General features: G+C 36.9%; 1 protein-coding gene across 1 annotated transcript; it reads right to left on the reverse strand.

Moving 5' to 3' along the window:
- Positions 1-5,433: 5,433 nt before the first annotated feature.
- LOC121738344 (lipase member H-like) lies at positions 5,434-14,942 on the reverse strand. Its single transcript, XM_042130323.1, has 3 exons — positions 14,885-14,942; positions 6,525-6,819; positions 5,434-6,112 (listed from the first exon to the last, which is right to left on the reverse strand). The coding sequence occupies exons 1-3, from the start codon at positions 14,940-14,942 to the stop codon at positions 5,434-5,436; spliced, it is 1,032 nt and encodes a 343-aa protein (XP_041986257.1).
- Between the last annotated feature and the right edge of the window lie 5,766 nt (positions 14,943-20,708).

Genomic DNA, 20,708 nt, shown 5'->3' on the forward strand with positions numbered 1-20,708 from the left:
GATTCACTGAGCGCAAACGACTCTACAGCTGATGTCGATGTTATACATAGAGCAATATAAAATACTAGCTATTGCCCGCGACTTCGTCCGCGTGGACTTTAGTTTATAGCGCACGGTGTCAACAAAATTTGTGTCAAATTTAAAAACTTTTTAAAACCCTGGTAAGTGGTACCCCCTCTTAGGGCCGCGCTACACCGGAATGGCAGCGCTGAAAGTGCTCGCCTCGCCGCTGCCATTCCGGTGTAGCGCGGCCCTTAATTAATCAAAATACCCAAAAACAGCTGTGCAGTGTGCACATAATCTATACTAATATTATAAATGCGAAAGTATCTCTGTCTGTCTGTCAGTCTCGCTTTCACACCAAACGCCAAAACTACCGAACCGATTGTAATGAAATTTTGTATACAGACAGTATAAAGCCTGAGAAAGGACATGCTACTTTTTTACTGAAAAAAAGGGTTGTCAGGGGGTGAAAATGCGTAAATTTGTTCAAATTAAGTTAGTTCCAAAAATTCATAATAGATGGCGCCGTGCGTCTTCTACATCGCGCTGACGCTTGCTCTAAAGTCTTTCTATAAGAGGTGGTATCTTTCTATAAGAGGTGGTATTTTTTCGATTGTTATATCTATTCTACGGTATTAAATAACTCAGTACTTTATCTGTGCAGTGACGTAACCTATCAATGATAAATAGTTTATGGGTAAAGTTGTGTAATTGGGGGGCTAAATAAGCTTTAAAATTTGGCATAAAATATAAAGTTTAATATAAAAAAATGAAATACTTATTGTGTGCACACTGCACAGCTGTATTGATTAAGGGGTACCAGGGTTTTTTTATAAAAGCTTTTGACACCAATTTTGTTGACATCGCGCTTTATAAACTGAAGTCCACGCGGACGAAGTCGCGGGCAACAGCTAGTTTATTAATAGGTATCTCTTTAGTGACTTCTACATTAAATTTCCTATAAATTACGTCTATAATTTTTTTTTGGACAATGCCCATTTCTTGACTCCGACTTTATAATATGAACTAAAAAGTATTAAATAATTTTTCCTATCTAATAGTGCCTTTTTCCGAATTCGGCTAAAACTCTACTATTTCTGTACTCAATCTTCATCATTTTGAAGTCGGTGCCAGTTACAAAAGTTTCAAATATTCTGGTAGACTGAAGATTCAGCTATATCTGATATATATATATACCGACTTCAAAGTAATGAAGACTGTAGTATGTACAGAAATAGTTGAGATTTAGACGAATTCTGAAAAAGGCACTATTATAGAGTAAGAGTTATTTAATACTTTTTAGATCATATTATTATTGTTTTTACCTTGGAAGTCGGTTTTAATTTTTTGTTAAAAATAATAATTTCACTCTTTTTAGTAATTATCTACAAGATAAGGCTTTATGCGTAAATAACCACTACGAATGTTAACTATTCACATTATGTTACTGTAAGCGAAATTGTGGTAAATGCTTGCAGTTATCTAAGCGATGCTGCAATTTAAAAACTTTTATCATTAAAGGTTCAGGAGTTCTGTTCAGTGCCTTTGGACCAAGAGACACCTTCGTATGAACTTTCTCTTATTTGTAACATATGTTTAAGTTACTAGAAACAACATTTTAACCACTATGAGTCTTTTGATAAATTTCAAGGATTTCCCTCGATTGCTTATAGATCCCATCATCATCTCACCATTTTCGTAATTATTATACAAAATCAAGATTATACCCTATACAACGACACAAGAATTTTAAAAATCGGTCCACAAACAGCGAAATAATCATCAAAAACATCTGCTTCGATGTAAAATATCACGAAAAGCATCAATAATTGGGTCATAATGTGATGACCCATGGCATAATTATGATTTTGATGATAATGATCAAATAAATTGATTTGTTGGCTTATGCTTTCAGTTGTTTAAACGACGCCGAAATCCCTGAACCTGTATCTATAAGGATTCAAAAGTTCTATTGGGTACCTTCGGATCCAGGGTATAACCTCGAAATCTTACTTTTTGGTAGCATTTACCTCGAATGCTTCAGAAAAAATTGAAATCACTATATGTTTCCATACAAATTCAAGGAGTCCCCTCGATTCCTCCAGGATTCTATCATCAGATCACCACTTTTGTCAACATGGTACCAAATTCGAGTCAAACCCTATAAAACACAAAAAGAATTTTGAAAATCGGATCACAAACGGCTGAGTTATCGTTGAACATACAAAAAAAAAAGATACATACAGCCGAACGTATAACCTCCTCCTTTTTGGAAGTCGGTAAAAACTAGCGGTACTGCGGAACCCTATATTGCGCGTGGCCCGACACGCACTTAGCCGGTTTTTTTACAAAATAAAACACTTTTAATTCTATATTTTATTATAATATTTAACTAAATTGCACAGATAATATTTTTTTACAGCTAGACTATTTTACAATTTACCTACAAACTAAAAGTTTTTTTTTTATGAAATAAGGGGGCAAACGAGTAAACGGGTCACTTGATGGAAAGCAACTTCCGTCGCCCATGGACACCCGCAGCATCGGAGAGCTGCAAGTGCGTTGCCGGCCTTTTGAGAGGGAATAGGGTAATAGGGGTGGGTAAGGAAGGGAAGGGAATAGGGGAGGATAGGGAACGGAAGGGAATAGGGGAGGGCAGGGAAGGGAATAGGGTAGGGGATTGGGCCTCCGGTAAACTCACTCACTCGGCGAAACACAGCGCAAGCGCTGTTTCTCGCCGGTTTTCTGTGAGAACGTGGTATTTCTCCGGTCGAGCCGGCCCATTCGTGCCGAATCATGGCTCTCCCACGTATAAAATGAATATTAAAATGAAGAGCGTATATTTTATAAATAAGTAAAGTTTTAAATTCTTATTTACTACAATAAAATAAGAAAGTTTGAGAACTCACAAAAAAGTATGAAATAATAATTGTTTTTTTAATCTTAGTGTCTTTTTCTATATTTTCAGAAAATTCAAAGTCTAATTTCTAATTTTTCTAAAATTATTAAAATTGAGTAGAGAAATCGTCGAATTTGCAAATAATTAGTTACATAATATTTAATTCTACAGCATGACGAGAGTACTCGGTACTCGATTCTCATTATAATTACATATTATTATTATATTGAATAAAATTAGGTAAGTAAGTACTTCATTTTTGACCCTCTTTAAATAAATGAATCACGCTGAAGGACGCTGAAGGACGCATGAAGGACGCTAAGTAAATGACGCGGCTAGGCAAGTAGGCACTAGGCGTCTATGCGGCCGGTCGGTGGCGGATGCGTTGGGTAAATAATTACTTATTTAACTTTAAGCTACATTTACTCAGTGATCAATTGATATAATTTTTATTTTATTTTTTTCACCAAATAGCCAAATATCACGTTCTCGAGTATTATACTCTATATTATATCTTAACAGTCACCAGTCATTATGTGATCGAAGCCAGTCATGACTCATGTTGTAATTATCTACATAAGAACTACAAAATATAACATGTCCATTAAAATTAAGTCTTTGGATTCGCATACTTAATACTAATTGTACATGTATGTTGAATTGTTTTTGGAACGAAGTTACTTATCACGCGTTCGGCGTAAAGGCTAGAATAGGGTAGACAGAACGATATATTTTGACCTCGACACTTTTTATTAGTACCTGTATGGTAGGTGCAGAGGGCATTGATAGTATTCCTGTGCGTCAATAGATGGCATTTTTTAAATAATTTTTTGGGTGTTAATATACTATGTATACTTACAGGTTCTTTGAACATAAGAAATAACTTCGTTCCATTGATTTGGACGACAGAAAAAGGAAAAAATGATTATAAATACTAAAAGTTAAACAGTTAATAACTGTTTGTTACAAAGCATCAAAGGTAAAACTCTAAAAAGTTTTAGGTACCTCTGATGTTTTGACACACACTCAGAAAGAGAATTTGAAGGAAAATGTTTGAAGCTTATGTTAAATGTCACAGGTAATCATTGCATCTCTTGACTCTTTGGGTGCAGACTAGGCTCATAAAATTGGGACTGGATTGAGATAGGCTGCGTCAAGAATTGGTTGTTAAAATATTCTTTATGAAGAGCATAAAATATGTATCATAATCTATATAATATTAATACGTGAGCCAAACACTTTGTATCTGTAAATGGAGAAACGTAAGTGAATGAAATTTTGCACATTTATAGTTTATATGGTGAAGCAGTGCATCGAGCTAATATTGTTTTGAAATGATGCTTTTATCATGCATTTTTTTTAACAAATAAAACACTACACACATTACTACACACACACTAGGAAAAATGACAGATTTTTGAGTGACAAGCCTATACATACGAATTATACTCTTTTACCTATTTATGGTTGAAGTCTGTTGACAACAAGGTGACAAATTGAAAATGGATTATAGTTTTTTTTATTGAATCTTATGGTGCCTTCTCACGGCGCGTATTATCGCAAGCCGCGCCACGCCCGCTCGAGCCACGCGCGTGTGAAGGGGTGGCTCGGGCTGGCTCGAGTAGGCGCGTTTAATATCACGCACCAGCTCGAGCCACGCGCCCTAAGGAAGTGGTGGCGTGGTTGCGTTCTCACGGCGCGTGCTACCACGAGCCGCGCCGCGCCCGCTCGAGCCACGCGCCGTGTGAAGGTCCCGATCCGATTAAAGTCGGTATAGGTATTTCAAGGGCGCGGCGCGGCTTGAGCAAACAGGCGAGCACGAGCCACCCCTTCTCACGGCGCGATAATTGTACAACACCAAGAATGAGTGTAAGTGAAAAGAATTTCATATAAGTTAATCACCTATTACAAAAATCTTCGTGCTAGCTATAGCGCGATGTAGCCGCCAAGCAGCGGCATCTACTATCAAATAAATTAATTACACTTAATTTAATAAAATTAGCGGCAAAGATTGAAATGCAACCTAGTTGCCTAGTGAATAAAGTTGCATTTCATTAAAATTTACTTATTTAACGTAGTGACTTAGAGCAAAATGATATCTATTATCGTGTTAATAAAGTTTAATTTTACTTGAATGTTTGTTAGAGTGGCGCGGCTTGTGATATAACGCGCCGTGAGAAGGGGTGGCTCGTGCTCGCCTGTGGCTCGTGCTCGCTCGTAATAGCTGGCTCGGCGCGGCGCGGCTTGTAATATCACACGCCGTGAGAAGCCAGCTTTAGACAATGCTTACACGGCTAGTCTGAGATCAGCTGAGTCCCAGAGACAAGAGTTGAAAAAAATATGATAAAGTCAATATATTTTTTTACAAAATATAGGTAGTACCGTTATAGTAGTCCTAATGCCGTTGTAACTTAGGTCGAATTTCGACCATTGGGCGATCTCTAGTATATTTTAATCAATGATTTACTTCAACGGGCATTGGTGAAACTGGGACTTAAACATTTTTTGCATCACAATAAAACAAAAATACATTAAAGCTTCAAGTTATCGTCAGCGTTAAGTGATGCACTTAAAGATAAGAAGAAGTCGTTTTCCTTTTTCAGTCCTCTCTTACCCATACAGTATGGTTCTCTATTTGTAGTAGACACATAAAACACTCCTTCCAAGTTCCTATCAGTTTTTGGTCCAAGAAGATTCGTCACTCGGGGCACGCGGTCGAAGCAATCTTTGTTCCTCGCTTGTTGGACCGTATCGCACTGTATGCCGATGAAATCGTCTGGATTCCTCAGAGCAGATTGCCAGATGTCGAAAGATCTAGAGTGGCTGCAGATCTCTGGGCAGAAGAACCAGATGATTTCGCCGGGTTGGTGCTCACCACCGTTGACGTAGAAGTTCACATGCCCTAACGGCGTCGCCATTCCGTACCCATCGATGTTAGTCGCCACATGGAGTACGAAATCAGCGTCAGATTTGTCCAATCTCTCCTTAGGTCCGAGGTTCCTGAAGCAAGGTCCAGCTGGCTCCAACGCTATGAGCTTTCCGAGGCCGGTTCCTGTGAGGTTCCTATAGTTCTTGGCTATGAAACTTATGGTCTGGCCTCCTAAGCTCATCCCCATGAGTTCGAAATTTTTCGGGTTCAAGCCTTTTTTGGTCAACTGAGCCAGCATTTCAGCAGTGTGCTTGCCGACCACTCGGACGAATCTCGACGCACTGAAAATAAAATGTAAAATATTAGGTAACTATTATTGTGATATTATAGTGTACTTTTATCATGCTTTAGAATTTAGATAGTTTAAGATGCTAAAAATGTTTCAAAATTCGTTACAATAACTGATCAACCTATTGTGTCTACCGAAGAATTATTATTATATTGTGTTTAGTTTAGTTTCGAAAGCTTTTCCAATAATGTAGGCGCTAAAATATTATATTATTCCTACCACTTAATATTTTTAATGTAAAAAACGTAAGATTTTAGGGCCATCATTGTGAATTTATTGGCATTAGATTATTAAAAACCATATCATCAGTTTTTAGGCACTAAGTCTGAACATAAGTAGGCAATCAAAATATTAAACAAAATTGTCTTCTTTAAGATATTATAATATTATATTAAGCTACTTACAGAGGATACTCCACAGTGGTGTACTCCAAGGTATCCAGCATGAGCACATTATACCCCAACTTCTTATAAGCACTTCCCATGCTGGAGGAATACGGGAAGAAAGGACTACTCATGAAACCTCCAACGAACATCAGCGTTTTCTTCGACCAGTCCAGGTATGGGTCTTTCGCCAGTTTGTCCATCTGGAAATAGTTGTACTTCCTGTGAGTCATGCTGTTGTTGGACGTGATGACGAGGATGGTGAGGTTGCGGAGGGACTTCTTCGTTATCGTCGCTGGCTTCGTGGACCCTGGACCTGGAATTGAAAGAGTTTGGATGACAAATGGTGATGTACTTTGTTTCTGTCTGTTCGCTAATAAGGGTTCCGTAGTCAACAAGGAACCCTTATAGTTTCGGTCTGTCCGTCCGTCTGCCTTTCTGTCCGTCTCAACAAATGCACTTATCAATTAGTCAAAAATCAGTACAGCCGTTTCGGAGGAGTACTGTAACTAACATTGTGACACGCGAATTTTATACCTATATAAAATAATTATATTTAATAATCTTTGGATAAATAAAGTTTAGAAATAATATAGTGTTAAAAATTCAATAAAATTGCTTTTTTAGGTGTCAGCGTTTTTAATAATTACTTACTATTGTTATCTAATAGTGTTACCACGTTTGGAGAGTTTTTCGAATAAGTAATTATACAAAATTGTTTTGGCCTTGGGTTGGCTTAAATAAAAAGCGTTTTTTTTTTTCATTTTTTGTCTAATTTATAATGGTTTACGGTCGCACTTAGAGATAATAATTATACTGCAATAAAGTGAAGAGTTTGACAGATAATATACGGAACTTTGTTAATAAATTTATTTAATTACAATTAAGTAATTAATATTCGTTTTTGAGTGCAGCAGTTAGATTTATGCAGCAATCAATGATATGTTTCAACATTTTTGACTTTACGAGTACTAACGCGGAATCAGACATTCTAAACATAGTCTATGACAACAAGAATAATCTGAGTTGCAATTCCAAATCTAGCGCGAATATAATAAAAACAGAATGAACTATAGAGATATAAGTATAGAAATATTATGAAGACAGGACATTGCCAAAATAAATATTATTTTGACTTGATATAAAAATTTCCAAAATTACAATAAATAATTGGCCAAGTGTGAGTTGGACTCGCGCACGAAGGGTACCGTTATAGAGCGAAAATAAGGAAAAAATTGTGTTTTTGTACGGGAGCCCCCTTAATTATTTATTTTATTTTAAATTTATAATCTATACTTATATATAAAACTCAAAGGTGACTGACTGACTGATTGACATAGTGACATCAACATCAACGCACAGCCCAAACCACTGGACGGATCGGGCTGAAATTTGGCATGCAGGTAGATGTTATGACGTAGGCATCCGCTAAGAATGGATTTTGATAAATTCCAACCCCAAGGGGTTCAAATAGGGGATGAAAGTTTGTATATAATAATACTTCTTAACGCGAGCGGAGCCGCGGGCAATGGCTCGTCTATATATATAAAACTCAAAGGTGACTGACCTATTGACATAGTGATCTATCAACGCACAGCCCAAACCACTGGACGGATTGAGCTAAAATTTCGCATGCAGGTAGATGTTATAACGTAGGCATCCGCTAAGAAAGGATTTTGATAAGTTCCAACCCCAAGGGGTTTTTTTTTTCTCTAGAGGGAGCAGTTGGTATTTTGGCGCACCTGCCCAGAGATGAGAACAATATTCCATATGAGGCCGAACCTGCGCCTTGTAGAGTTGTAGGCGTTGGTCCGGGCTGAAGTACTGTCTCGCTCTGTTAAGAACACCAAGCTTCTTCGAGGCTAATTTGGCCTTACCCAAATTAGACAAGATGCTATCGGAACTGGACTTCGCTCGATATGTTGACGCCAAGTATCTCAATGCTAGGGGAGATGGTTAAAGATGTGCACTCGAAACGAGGATAAACGACCATTGGTGACTTTTTAGTGGTGAACGCGCAGACTTGTGTCTTGGTGGGGTTGAATTGGACTGAGTTACGTCTACCCCATTCAGAGACCTTCTCCAATGAATTGTCCACCTTAGACACAAGTTCATTTCGACTCTCAGTGATATGCAGTATGAATAGAGTAGGCGATAGCACACAGCCCTGAGGGACTGAGTTTCCGAGCATTCGCCGTCAACTACGACCTTTATGCTTCTGTCTGCTAAGAAACTAGTGACCCACTTACATAATTTCTCGGGCAGCTCGTATGATGGAAGCTTTGATAGCAGCGCTTTATGCCAAACCCGATCAAAGGCCTTCGCAATGTCCAAACTAACAGCCAATGCCTCTCCCTTCGACTCAATTGCCTGAGCCCAACGATGAGTCAGGTATGCCAAGAGATCACCAGCCGAGCGATCCTTACGGAACCCGTATTGTTTGTCGCTTAGCAATCCCAAGTTTATTATAAAAGTACACATTTAATTGAAGATTTTGTAAAAATTTCAACTGTCTATATGTTGCCATTATGGATTACGAGCCGAAAAGACCAAAAAACTACCGTTTGTTGTATGGGTATATAAAGTTAAATATTAACTTTATTTTATTTTTAGTATTTGTTGTAATAGCGGCACCAGAAATACATAATCTGTAAAAATTTCAGAACTATAGCGGTTCTTGAGTTGTAGCCTGGAGACAGACAGACAGACGGACAGACATCGAAGTCTCAGTAATAGGGTCCCGTTTTTACCCTTTGGGTACGGAATCCCAAAAACAGCATTTCCAAAATCTAGAGCTAGCTGAAACTGCTCCGAGGCATGACATAAAAATAGTCATTTCTTTGAATTATTATCGGACAAAAGAATATTAAAATTACTAAATACTAGAATAGTAGATGAAGCCCGCAACTCCATTGCGCCACAACTCGTACATCGCGCGAGACCCGTCCTTTTTTTTTTTAAATCAAAATATTTATTTCTAAATAGGTTAACAAAGCTAACACTTTTAGGACGTCATGTCTACATGAGGCCTACCACCTATTCGGGAACTACGAGTACCTCGCCGAGAAGAACCGGCGTAAGAAACTCGCACGGGGGCACCTTTTACCAAAAAGGTGGAAAATAACAATGATAGCTTAAACCAGGGGTCACCAATTAGTTTCGCTCGGGGTCCATTTTAAGAAATGAAATGACCTTCGCGGTCCACACATATTGTGAAAAAAACATTTTTTTTACATATTAATGAGAAAAGTAACAATTTTTGTTGCTTGTTTGGAGTGAAATTGGTGCAAGCTTTTGATATCAAATCCTGAAGATGTTCATCAGTAAGTCGAGACCGAAATTTATTTTTAACGAAGTTCACCTTCCGCACACAATGGGTCGGCGGTCCGGATACGGACCGCGGTCCGCCATTTAGTGACCCCTGGCTTAAACTATTTTACACTAAGTATGTAAGTAAATTAAGTAAGTAAAAATGTGGTACATTTTTATGGCCGGTATAAATAGTCAGTAGGTACTCAAGATGCATCCCGGTCCCAAGACAATAAATACAAGGAAAGGACAAATGGAGATACTTTGAGTAAGTAAGTAATACCAAATTGCAACAAAATCGGTTCAGCGGTTTGAGCGTGAAAAGGTAACAGACATACTTTAGCATTTATAGTATTAGTTTGGATTTATTCCCAACGAGAAATGTATGAATAATGATAATTTTAAATTGCTAATGTTGCAACTACGTTGACACCATTATTTAAATGCACAGAAATCGTTTTTTTTTCTGGGTAAAAACTATACTAATAGGATGTCCTTTACCGGGGCTCGAAGCATTTTTGTACAAATTTCATCGAAATCGGTTCAGTGCTCTAGGGTCTTCACTCTTCACCCTAGGTGACATACGTGCCAAAACTTTTTCATTTTTAATATTATTAGTATGGATTTTGCAATTTTATTGTCTCAAGATATTATTGAATAATGCAATAATTAAACAAAGTATTTCTTACTCGTTACCATAATAATTCTATAATAATTATTCGTCATAATTTTACTGACCTTTTGTTTTTAAATACGTTTCAATGTCAATTGATTTATAATTCTTTAAATCAGTTAAAAATAATATTATAAAACTTATCATAATATTATAATAATTAATTTTTTACTATTGTCTTACTCAGGGTTCCGCGAGGGGGTTTAAACAGTACATTACATTTTGACATGCTATTTCTGTGGTTTCGCTCCTTCTTTCCATCCGTCCAGGCCAAGAGTGGATATAAAAAGTTAAATATATATGGAGCCCACATAAAGTTTATTTGCCACTTTTTAGATATCGTTGTATCGAAAAAATATATCATATATTAGATTGCTGCAAATTGAACAAGAAATCAATATTTCAGTAACATACGAGTTTTCAGCCGTTTTGTACAGACGCGTGACCCTGACTCGCACTTGGCCAGTTTTTAAAATATATTATAATAATCGCAAGGTTTTTTAACATTATTTGCGAGGTATGGTAAATGTAGTTCAAAACTTGTTCTGTTTTATATAAATAATAAGACCTACATAAAACAGGAAAAGAAACATGTTTTTTTTACTTCTTGATGCTATAAAAGTTGTATTCTTGTATCTGAGCTTTAGGCATGCAGCTCGGCATTGAAGAAGAGCTTTTTTTTTGCTCTCTGATGAGAAGGGGTAGGCCTTATCGACAGGAAATGTAGTGGGGTATAAAAAATAGCTAAGTGCGAGCAAAAAACCTAGATGAGTTCCTACATATTCGTTTAAATAAAATTGCATCCATACTTAAAATTATAAATGCGAAAGTGTGTCTGTCCGTCTGTTAACTCTTCACGCCCAAATCACTGAACCTATTTTGCTGAAATTTGGTATAGAGTTACTTTGAGCCCCGAAATAGGACAAAGAATACTATTTATCTCGGAAAATGTATACGGTTCCCGACAACAAACGAATTTTGGCGCAACCATTATAATTTAATTATAATTCATAATGTATAAAATAAATTATAATTTATTAGTAAACTTATACCTTTCTGTTTTATCACATGTGTATCTATACAGTAGCGGCGTTAGGGGGAGCGACGATGGACCGCCCAGGGCGCCGGATATAAAGGGGGCGTTGAAGGCAACCAGAAGGATATATATATTATGCTGTGTGTTGTGTGTCTGTCAAACGCCTGGCAGTCACAAGGATCCACATAATACCAGGGATCGTGGTACAGTTATCCTGTACCAAGGTCATTACCTGAGTGGAGTCCTATTCAACAACTTTTCGCACTGCACTGCCTTATACCGAAGCACTCAATCCGTGCCGCACCACAAAAATATTATGTACTTGTGTAAATTATTTGTAAAATTTTGTTTGTGTTAAAATTCGAATTAAGTGTTCTAATTTTTTTTTTCTTTTACTGATAAGTATACCTATTATGTGGTTAGGCTTATAGTATGCATGTCTTTTTTTTTTTTTTCTTTCTCTGTCTTTATTGTTGTGTGCTTTGTTCTATTGTAGTGTACTGTGAACTTTGTTGAATAAATGTTTATTATTATTATTATTATTAAGGACGCCAATTTTGATCAGCAATATCAGCACCCTGTGCGAAAAAGAATACAGGGCGCTGGTAGTGCTAAAACCGGCTCTGTATCTATACAAGGTGTAACAATACTAAGTGATAATAATTTAGGGTGTATATGTGTCCCTTGTAAAGAGTTTACTGTGAAAGTAGTAATGCTGAAAGAGCATTTTTTTTGGGATTTGTAAGGGCAATTTTTCCATACAAAGGTGAAAAAACTACACAGGGGACCCATAGACACCCTAAACTCTATCACTTAGTTTTGGTACAACCTTTTTTGTTTTTCGCCGAGAAAATGCTTTTAAATTAAGTATCTTGAGGGGATGGGGGTCTTGCCCGCAACTCGCAAGTATGCGGGTCTGCATTATCTATATTAATATTACTAGCGACCCGCCCCGGCTTCGCACGGGTATAAAATATACAGCCTATGTTACTCACTGAATAAATTATTAAAATCGATTCAGTAGCTTTTATTCTATACGTCTTACTAATATTATAAAGAGGTAAACTTTGTTTGTTTACTCATAGATCTACTACTACTCTACTCGACTAAGAGCTGACGGCCAAATCAGTCATGTAGCTTCAGCTGTGTTAAAACTCCGTTAGCTACTTCCCTGAACAACCCTTTCTGATAATCTGCGTGCTGGCAGGCCGTGGGCGGTGGGTGTGGGAGTGGTGGGGTGGGGAAAAATGAAAAAAATATGACTGTCTGTCTGACTCCAGACTGTATCACAAGGACCGCTATAGATAGACTTCGGACAGTCGCCCATATCCTTTGTTTGTCTCATTTTGTCGCGTACCAAGATTACATTTTCTCTTCTCTTAATCTACTGTAAGTCCATCACGCCTTGGACTTGTTAAATTATACATTATTATAATATTACTATTATTATACATATAGAAAACTACCTAACTTAATAAATATATATTTATTACTATTTTATAATATTTGATGCCCTGATGAGGCGTGTGTGGTCCCAGTATAGCCAGCAGATCCGACATTTTCGGATTTCTTCGGGTATGATGCTGCACCCTTTGCCCTTAGATGTTGTGACATTGGCTTGGTGGAGAGCGGTCACATAAGCTGGGTGGAGTTTCAAGGATGTTAAGAAGATATTCTGTGATGAATCTACTAGCTGTCAGCTAGTGGGGTCGCCAGACCCATGTCCCCCATTGAGTTGCCATGTGTAAAGTGCTAGGGCATGTTATTGGGGGGACAAGGTCTGACTCTACCGACCTGGGCCTGTAGACAAGTGGCAAAGCGCTAACGCTAACGCTACAATATGTATGCGATTTGACACAAGTCATCGCTTCGCTAGCGAATACTAATGTCAAATCCATACATTTTGTAGCGTTAAGCTTGTCACACACAGAGCAGGTAATTTAAAGATGTATATTATAGCACGATACATCTCGATACATCTTTCTATATAAATCGTCAGGAGACCACACACAGCAGCTATAATGTATATTTTTTCATCTTCGTATCTTAAGATACCGAGCTATATGAAAATAAACATTTATATTTTGATACATCTAAATACATTTCAATACATCTCAATATATTTCTGTATATTACGATACATCTCTTCTCTTCATAGGGTGTTCAAAAATTTCTGTGATTATATTATATGTGTATTATAGACAGATACACACAGTGTTGCCACTTGCCACCTTAGCACAGCACTTAACAGCAGGTACTGCAGGCAGTCTGTTCCCCAGAGCCTATATTTTCAATCAAATATCTTCAATCTACATCGTTCTGTTTTTGGCACAATATGTAACAATGCGCGCATCAACATTACAATCCAAATCGTCTTCTGATGAACTATCTAGTGAATCTAATAGCAAGTAACTCGAAAGGCCATAGTATTACAACATTAAAAATAAGAACAGCCTGTATAACACTTTAGCAGCTGAAATGTGCGTCAAGCGGGGCGTTTAGCATTGAAATGTAGGGAAAGATACATTACATTACCTGTTGTGTGTGTGATACATTAATATAATGTAAAGATATACATCCCGGGATGTAATGTACATTAATATACATTACCTGCTCTGTCTGTGACAGCCTTGAGCGTTAGCGTCAGCGTTTTGCCACTTGTCTTCGGGTATAATATCATACGACACATAATGGGGTTAGTATTAAAGGTAATATTTACTCTATGTTTACTAACATATACAAATAAAATATTAAACAACAAAATGTTTCTACTACTGTAGAAACATTTTGTTGTTTAATATTTTATTATTTAAGCAATGTAATTTTATTAAATAAGGGAAAATAAACACTCATTTCAGTAATTAAGGGATCCAAAATTATATAACTTTAGAAACTATGGCATTAATAATCTTAAAAACTATGGCATTTCAAATGCATTATAATATGCATTTCTAAAACGGTCCTTTTTTTCAAAGCCTTTTTATTTCCTGTCCCAGTTTTTATATTTTAAAAACAAATTATTCCAAATTTTATACGTGGGAGAGCCATTCTTCTGAACGAATGGGCCGGCTCGACAGGAGAAACACCACGTTCTCACAGAAAACCGGCGTGAAACAGCGCTTGCGCTGTGTTTCGCCGAGTGAGTGAGTTTACCGGAGGCCCAATCCCCTAACCTATTCCCTTCCCTACCCTCCCTTATTAACTTCCCTTCCCATCCCTACCCTATTTCCTCTTAAAAGGCCGGCAACGCACCTGCAGCTCTTCTGATGCTGCGAGTGTCCATGGGCGACGGAAGTTGCTTTCCATCAGGTGACCCGTTTGCTCGTTTGCCCCTTATTTCATAAAAAAAATATATAAACTCACAATCCGCCAAATATCCAGCCGGATAGCCTTCAAAACTCTTCGAGACTTCCACTGCCATTGCTGACGAGAAAAATAAAAAAATAAACAACATTTTGCGAACACAACCGTGCATTTTCGCTGCCGGCTTTATAATAAACATTCTTATTTCTCGTCCATCCATTCCCAGTAATTAAGTCGAATTAAATTGTATTATTTATAAATTTCAAGTTCACGATCAAGGCTAATACCACGACTAAATTTTAAGATGTTTTTTTTTTCTTTTGGAAGATACTGGGTCTTAATGATATAAAGTGCATGCTATGTTGTTTTTCTATTTATTTATTTAACATTTTCATGATAATCACACGAATTAATTATTTAATGATAATAATAGAATTTTTATTTTATTTCATAACTTTAGAGAGAATATTTTCAATAATGTAATAAAAAAACTGCGTTTTTTCGATACTACTAATTCTTCGAAGTTTGTTCAGTCTCTCAGTACCTTTTTAACTACTATATTATTTAAAATTATTCATATAAACTCAATTTATCTGATTCTATTTAGGCTATTTATCAATGTATTTTTTTTTTAATTCTACTATTCGTTAATTTAACCATTTTTAAGTGATAGGAATAAAAGATTTCAACGTGTACGAAGTTTGGACTTTGGCTTAATATTCTAGCAGATGATCATTCCTACTAGATGACGATGACAACTCCGTTGCGCCGTTCGTTTATCGCGCAGGTATATTTTTTCCGGGATAAAAAGTGTCCTATGTCCTTTCCCGGGACTCAAATTATCTCCATACCAAATTTCAGCACGTTCAGCGGTTCGGGCGTGAAGAGGTAACAGACAGACACACTTTCGCATTTATAATTAGTATGGATAAGTTTGCTGTGATCCATCAGCGGAAGGGCAAAAGTTACAAAATTACTGGAGAAACTAAATCCGACCAAAACGCCTTGGTGCTGATGATTCAGATTAAATTTAATTTAGAGCGAAAATAGACATCAAACAACTTCAAAACTAAATAGTGTTGAAATTCCTTAATATAGAGATTTTATTATTTTACAATTTGAATAATTGCATGTAGTCACGGTCGAACTTAATGTCATATTTTCTTTATTATTATCCTTACAATTTGACCCCGACTTGTATGCATAAGATTTTATTTAGAAATTATTTAAGTACTTAAATACTTTGTAAGTAAAATATTCCCTGTTATTATTTAATGACTTAACAACAATTATTGTCCCGATCAGATTAATGTGTTTCACTGTTTTCTTAATATTACTCGGAGTCCGGAACTATAATTTGAATTAGTAGCATTACAGCTGCCTATAGTGTAACAAAGCTTAGGTGGTATTTTCACATATTTTAGAAAGAAGTGACTTAAAAGTAAAAACAAGAGCAGAAATTATAATAGAGAATATTGAACGGAGCAGAGGGCGCTACTAGCACATACAGTAAATAAATAATCCGACCACAATCCGACATGTTGCACTATCATAATATTATTATCTTAATATTAACCGATTCAGTGCGGTGTCATTTTTGGCAATTTCACGCGCCTGGCTGCGAACAAATATTTCGTATCTCCTCTGAGGCGCCTACCGCCAGGAACTTTGGTATCTCCTTTCGGGCGCCACCCGCCAGGGATTGTAGTTTATCGCTGTTTCGTCTGTTTCCAATTGTTTTTCTTTTAGTAGCGACCCAAAAGCGAACGTGAACGGAATTATAGTTCATTTCAAGTATTTAAAAGTGATTACGAGTATTTACGTGTACAAACAGAAATGGAAGGTAAGTAACTTATTTTTATCAGGTGTTGTAAACCTTTGGCTATATTGATCAATTTATTTTCGTTTTATTGTAGAACGGTATTATTACATGCTAGTCATGTATAACGCCAAAAAATGTATCTACTTTTTATAGCATTTTATAAACAAATAAACGTTGTTTAAGTGGTAGTTTTTGAATGAAATATCTGAATTCAACAAATCAAATCAAAAAAGGAAATGATGTATTCTACGAATAATAAAAACTAAGAAAGAGTAACTGCGTCAAAAAAAATGTTCCGCAAGCTACAAAAAGAAACCAGAATACATGCATACTTTATGCAAAAATAGACCCGAATACATGCATAATTTTGTGTAATTATACAAGTGACAATATTTATTGTAAACGGCTTTTTTTCGTAAATTTGAGCGTTAGTGTTTCATAGCTATTGTCATATTTTAGTGTGCGAAAAGGAACCAAATTCAAAACGGTTAAAGTATAGGAGTTACGTTTCCTTAGTTTTTATTATTCGTGGATTATCCAAATACATCCATTTGAATAAAGGTTCATTTTGGCAGGGTAGTTCGCATTGAAAACTCTTTTACTCGTCAGTGGAGTGAAAGCGGAGCACCCACAATTTTTAGTGGGTAGACACTAAGACTACCATCTTACCACACTCTCGCCGGGTTAATAACACCACCAACTTTTGAAATGTTTGTTTCATACCCGTGCGAAGCAAGGGGCGGGCTGCTAGTTAGTTATAAGAATAAATTATGTTGATGTGAGATTTTGCTGGTGTTGGCGTTATATATTTATAAAATGTTTAGGACTCCTGAAGTGTAAGTTTTTATGCAATATCCTAAAACTAACACTGTACACGTAAAATACGTGACAAATAAAGCCACTTTCATTGAGGGAAAACCTCTGAAAAATTTCATCATAGTTTTACAGGTAAACATTTTATCTCCTCTCGGGCGTCACCCACCATACAGAAAAGCTACCCATGATGCCTATCGGTGACACCGCACGGAAACGGTTAACAGAAACGTTGTCAAACGTTGAACAAAACTTTTTGTTTACTGTCTGTGCTGGTGCTGACTTTTTTTAAAAATGATATAAAGGGGCAAACGAGGAAACGGGTCACCTGATGGAAAGCAACTTCCGTCGCCCATGGACGGAATGGAAGAGCTGCAGGTCCGTTGCCGGCCTTTTAAGAGGAATTAGGGAAAGGTAGGGAAGGGAATAGGGTAGGCGATTAGGCCTCCGGTAAACTCACTCACTCGGCGAAACACAGCGCAAGCGCTGTTTTACGCCGCTTTTCTGTGAGAACGTGGTATTTCTCCGGTCGAGCCGGCCCATTCGTGCAGAAGCATGGCTCTCTCACGTATAAAATGCCTTTGTTAATGCCATGTGTAAAATGTTGCCTCTAGCGTGAAAACATTGCAGTAATAATAATACATCCTATTCTTATTTCATTATTATGTAAAACAAATCTTGGCTGAAATTATAGCTCTACTGACATTTTAGAATTTGGCTGTGTCATGTGTCACCTATGATTAAGGCCTCGCTCTAAAACATTCTTGTAGTTGGTGAGCTGTGTTGGAACAAACATATTATGTATGTTAACATATGTATTTACAAAAAATAAAAACAAAGTTCTGTAAAAAAACAAAGCCTTGATTGGCTTTCGTCTAAAATTTAACCAACCAGCAACGCTATTGACAAGATAAACTCTAGTCAAACAACCTTGGAATATGGACATAAGTATGTACTTATGTCCAATTTCCAAGGTTGTTTGATAGAAGTATGTACTTATGTCAAATTTCCAAGGTTGTTTTATTAGAGTTTATCTTGTCAATAGGGTTGCTGGTTGGTTAACTTTTAGACGAATCAAGAAGACTCTGTTTTTTTACACTAACTTTGTTTTTATTTTAAAGTTTTCCTTAAAAAATAAAAACCTGCAGACCAAGCCTTATACTGCCACCACAGATTATAATATTATTATTGAATATATTTACTAAGTTAGAGCTAATAAGTACTACATTTTCCCTTATTTGTAATCGGGTAAATAAACGGAAAACTGTCATACAATGTTGACTACACTAGGATCTAGATGTTTAAGGACATCACTGGTCAAATCTAGTTAACTTAACTCAAGGTTGTTACGTCAAAATTGCCTTTGGTAAGGTCAGAAAATTATAGTGTATATTTATACATATTCAAAACGTTACACCATAATATCAACATAGTAATTTACTAATTTAAATACTTGTTACTTGTAGAATTTTTTTTTAATGTATTTTTATTTATTACCCTTTGGTTAAGCAACTTTAATATCATCATGATTCTATAAAATATGGTCCAAAACCTATTATGACGAGTAACAAAACTTTATATTAAAAGACTAAATCCATACTATTAATATTATAAATATGAAAGTGTCTGTTTACTGTCTGTTTTTTCCCTGCGTAAAGCTAAGAAAAAACAAAGGTCCATGAACTCTGTAACTGACTAATTTGGAAGTTTGTGACGTATAACGTAAGCCATACACGCTACGGTATACCGGAGAGGTCATCTGTGCAGGTATGCCAGCGCACGCGTCACTCGAAAGAATTGATTTTCGATTTTGATCTGGTCTCCCGCGCAGGCCTAAAAAAACTGCACAGGTCTATTCCCACACACATTCCGGTCTACCTGCACAGGTGGACCTCTCCGGTAGACCGTAGCGTGAATGGCAGCCATAAGCAACGGTATTATTAATTAAAAACAACAAAAAAATCTTGGTAATGACTTAGTTTTAAAGGTCATTTTTGAATGCACTACAACAAAGACAATTTTAGAGATGATGACAGGATAGAGCGTAATTGCCTTGTTATGTACGTTTGTTAGGTGTGGCTGGTGTGGTTAGAAGCAGACTGCGGACAGCGGAGGTCGTTAGAGCACTTACAGATGAACGGCACGTGTCGGCGGCACGCGTCGGCGGCAGTCGACGGCACAGGACGGCACTTGTCGGCCGCAATCGACGCGTCGTCGGCGCTAGTCGGCGTCGGTCAGCGGCAGTCGACGGCAGCCGTCGACAGTTTATCACGCATGCAGTTGTGACGTAGCGCGTAAAGGTAAAGGTCCACGGACGTCTCCCATTCAACGGATATTTTTTTACAGTACGTCCACTGTATCGGCAGCGTACGGATTACCGACGTTTCCCTCGTTAGAATTTTAGTAGAGGTTTTGGTTTAGTTAGGTTAATGCAGGTTGTTTGAGAGATGATGAATATAGAGTTATTTAGGATGAGCATGGCAAAAGGTGGTGCACCTGATTTTTCGCCAGTGTCGGTCCGTCTTTTACTCTCAGAGAGCAAAGGAACATAGGTTGTACAACAAAGGAACATAATATATAGTTTGTCCTAGTTGATTGTGCAGACTTTAAGCATTATGGACAAAAATGGGATACAGTATACACACAATGAAGCATTATTACGTCCTTTTGTTAGTCCTGTAGTATACTGTACGTAAATTACTATTTTTATAAATATTCTCCAGACACGTCTAAATATTAGTAAACAGTATTAGGATTTAGGGGTGAATTAAAATTTTCACTACAGAACTTTTATTTCAACAATCAACAGTAACAAAAAGACTAATAAGTGAAAAAAAAATTAACATTATTATTATACAATGATATCTCATGAGAACTGGTCTAAAGAATAAAGATAATCATCTGACCTTAGGTTGTAACCGCCGTTCAAGTTCAATGATAGTAACAATTACAGCTGCGAAACTGAGGGTTAATTTTAAACAATGCTTCGACACGAATGGGTCTGCTCAACTGGCTCAAAACCAACGGAATATAGCGCGGCTACCCTACAACGTGCATAAGGGTGCATTACAACTCATTATTCATTTTTAGGGTTTCGTACCCAAAAAGTAAAAAATATATATTACTAAGACATCGATGTCTGTCCGTCTGTCTGTCTCCAGGCTGTAACTCAAGAATAGCAATAGTTAGAGTGTAGAAATTTTCACAGATAAGTAATCTGTGAGAATTTCTATTTCTATGGCCGCTATA

Source organism: Aricia agestis, chromosome Z (genome assembly GCF_905147365.1).
Source record: "Aricia agestis chromosome Z, ilAriAges1.1, whole genome shotgun sequence".
In the NCBI taxonomy this organism is placed as follows: domain Eukaryota; kingdom Metazoa; phylum Arthropoda; class Insecta; order Lepidoptera; family Lycaenidae; genus Aricia; species Aricia agestis.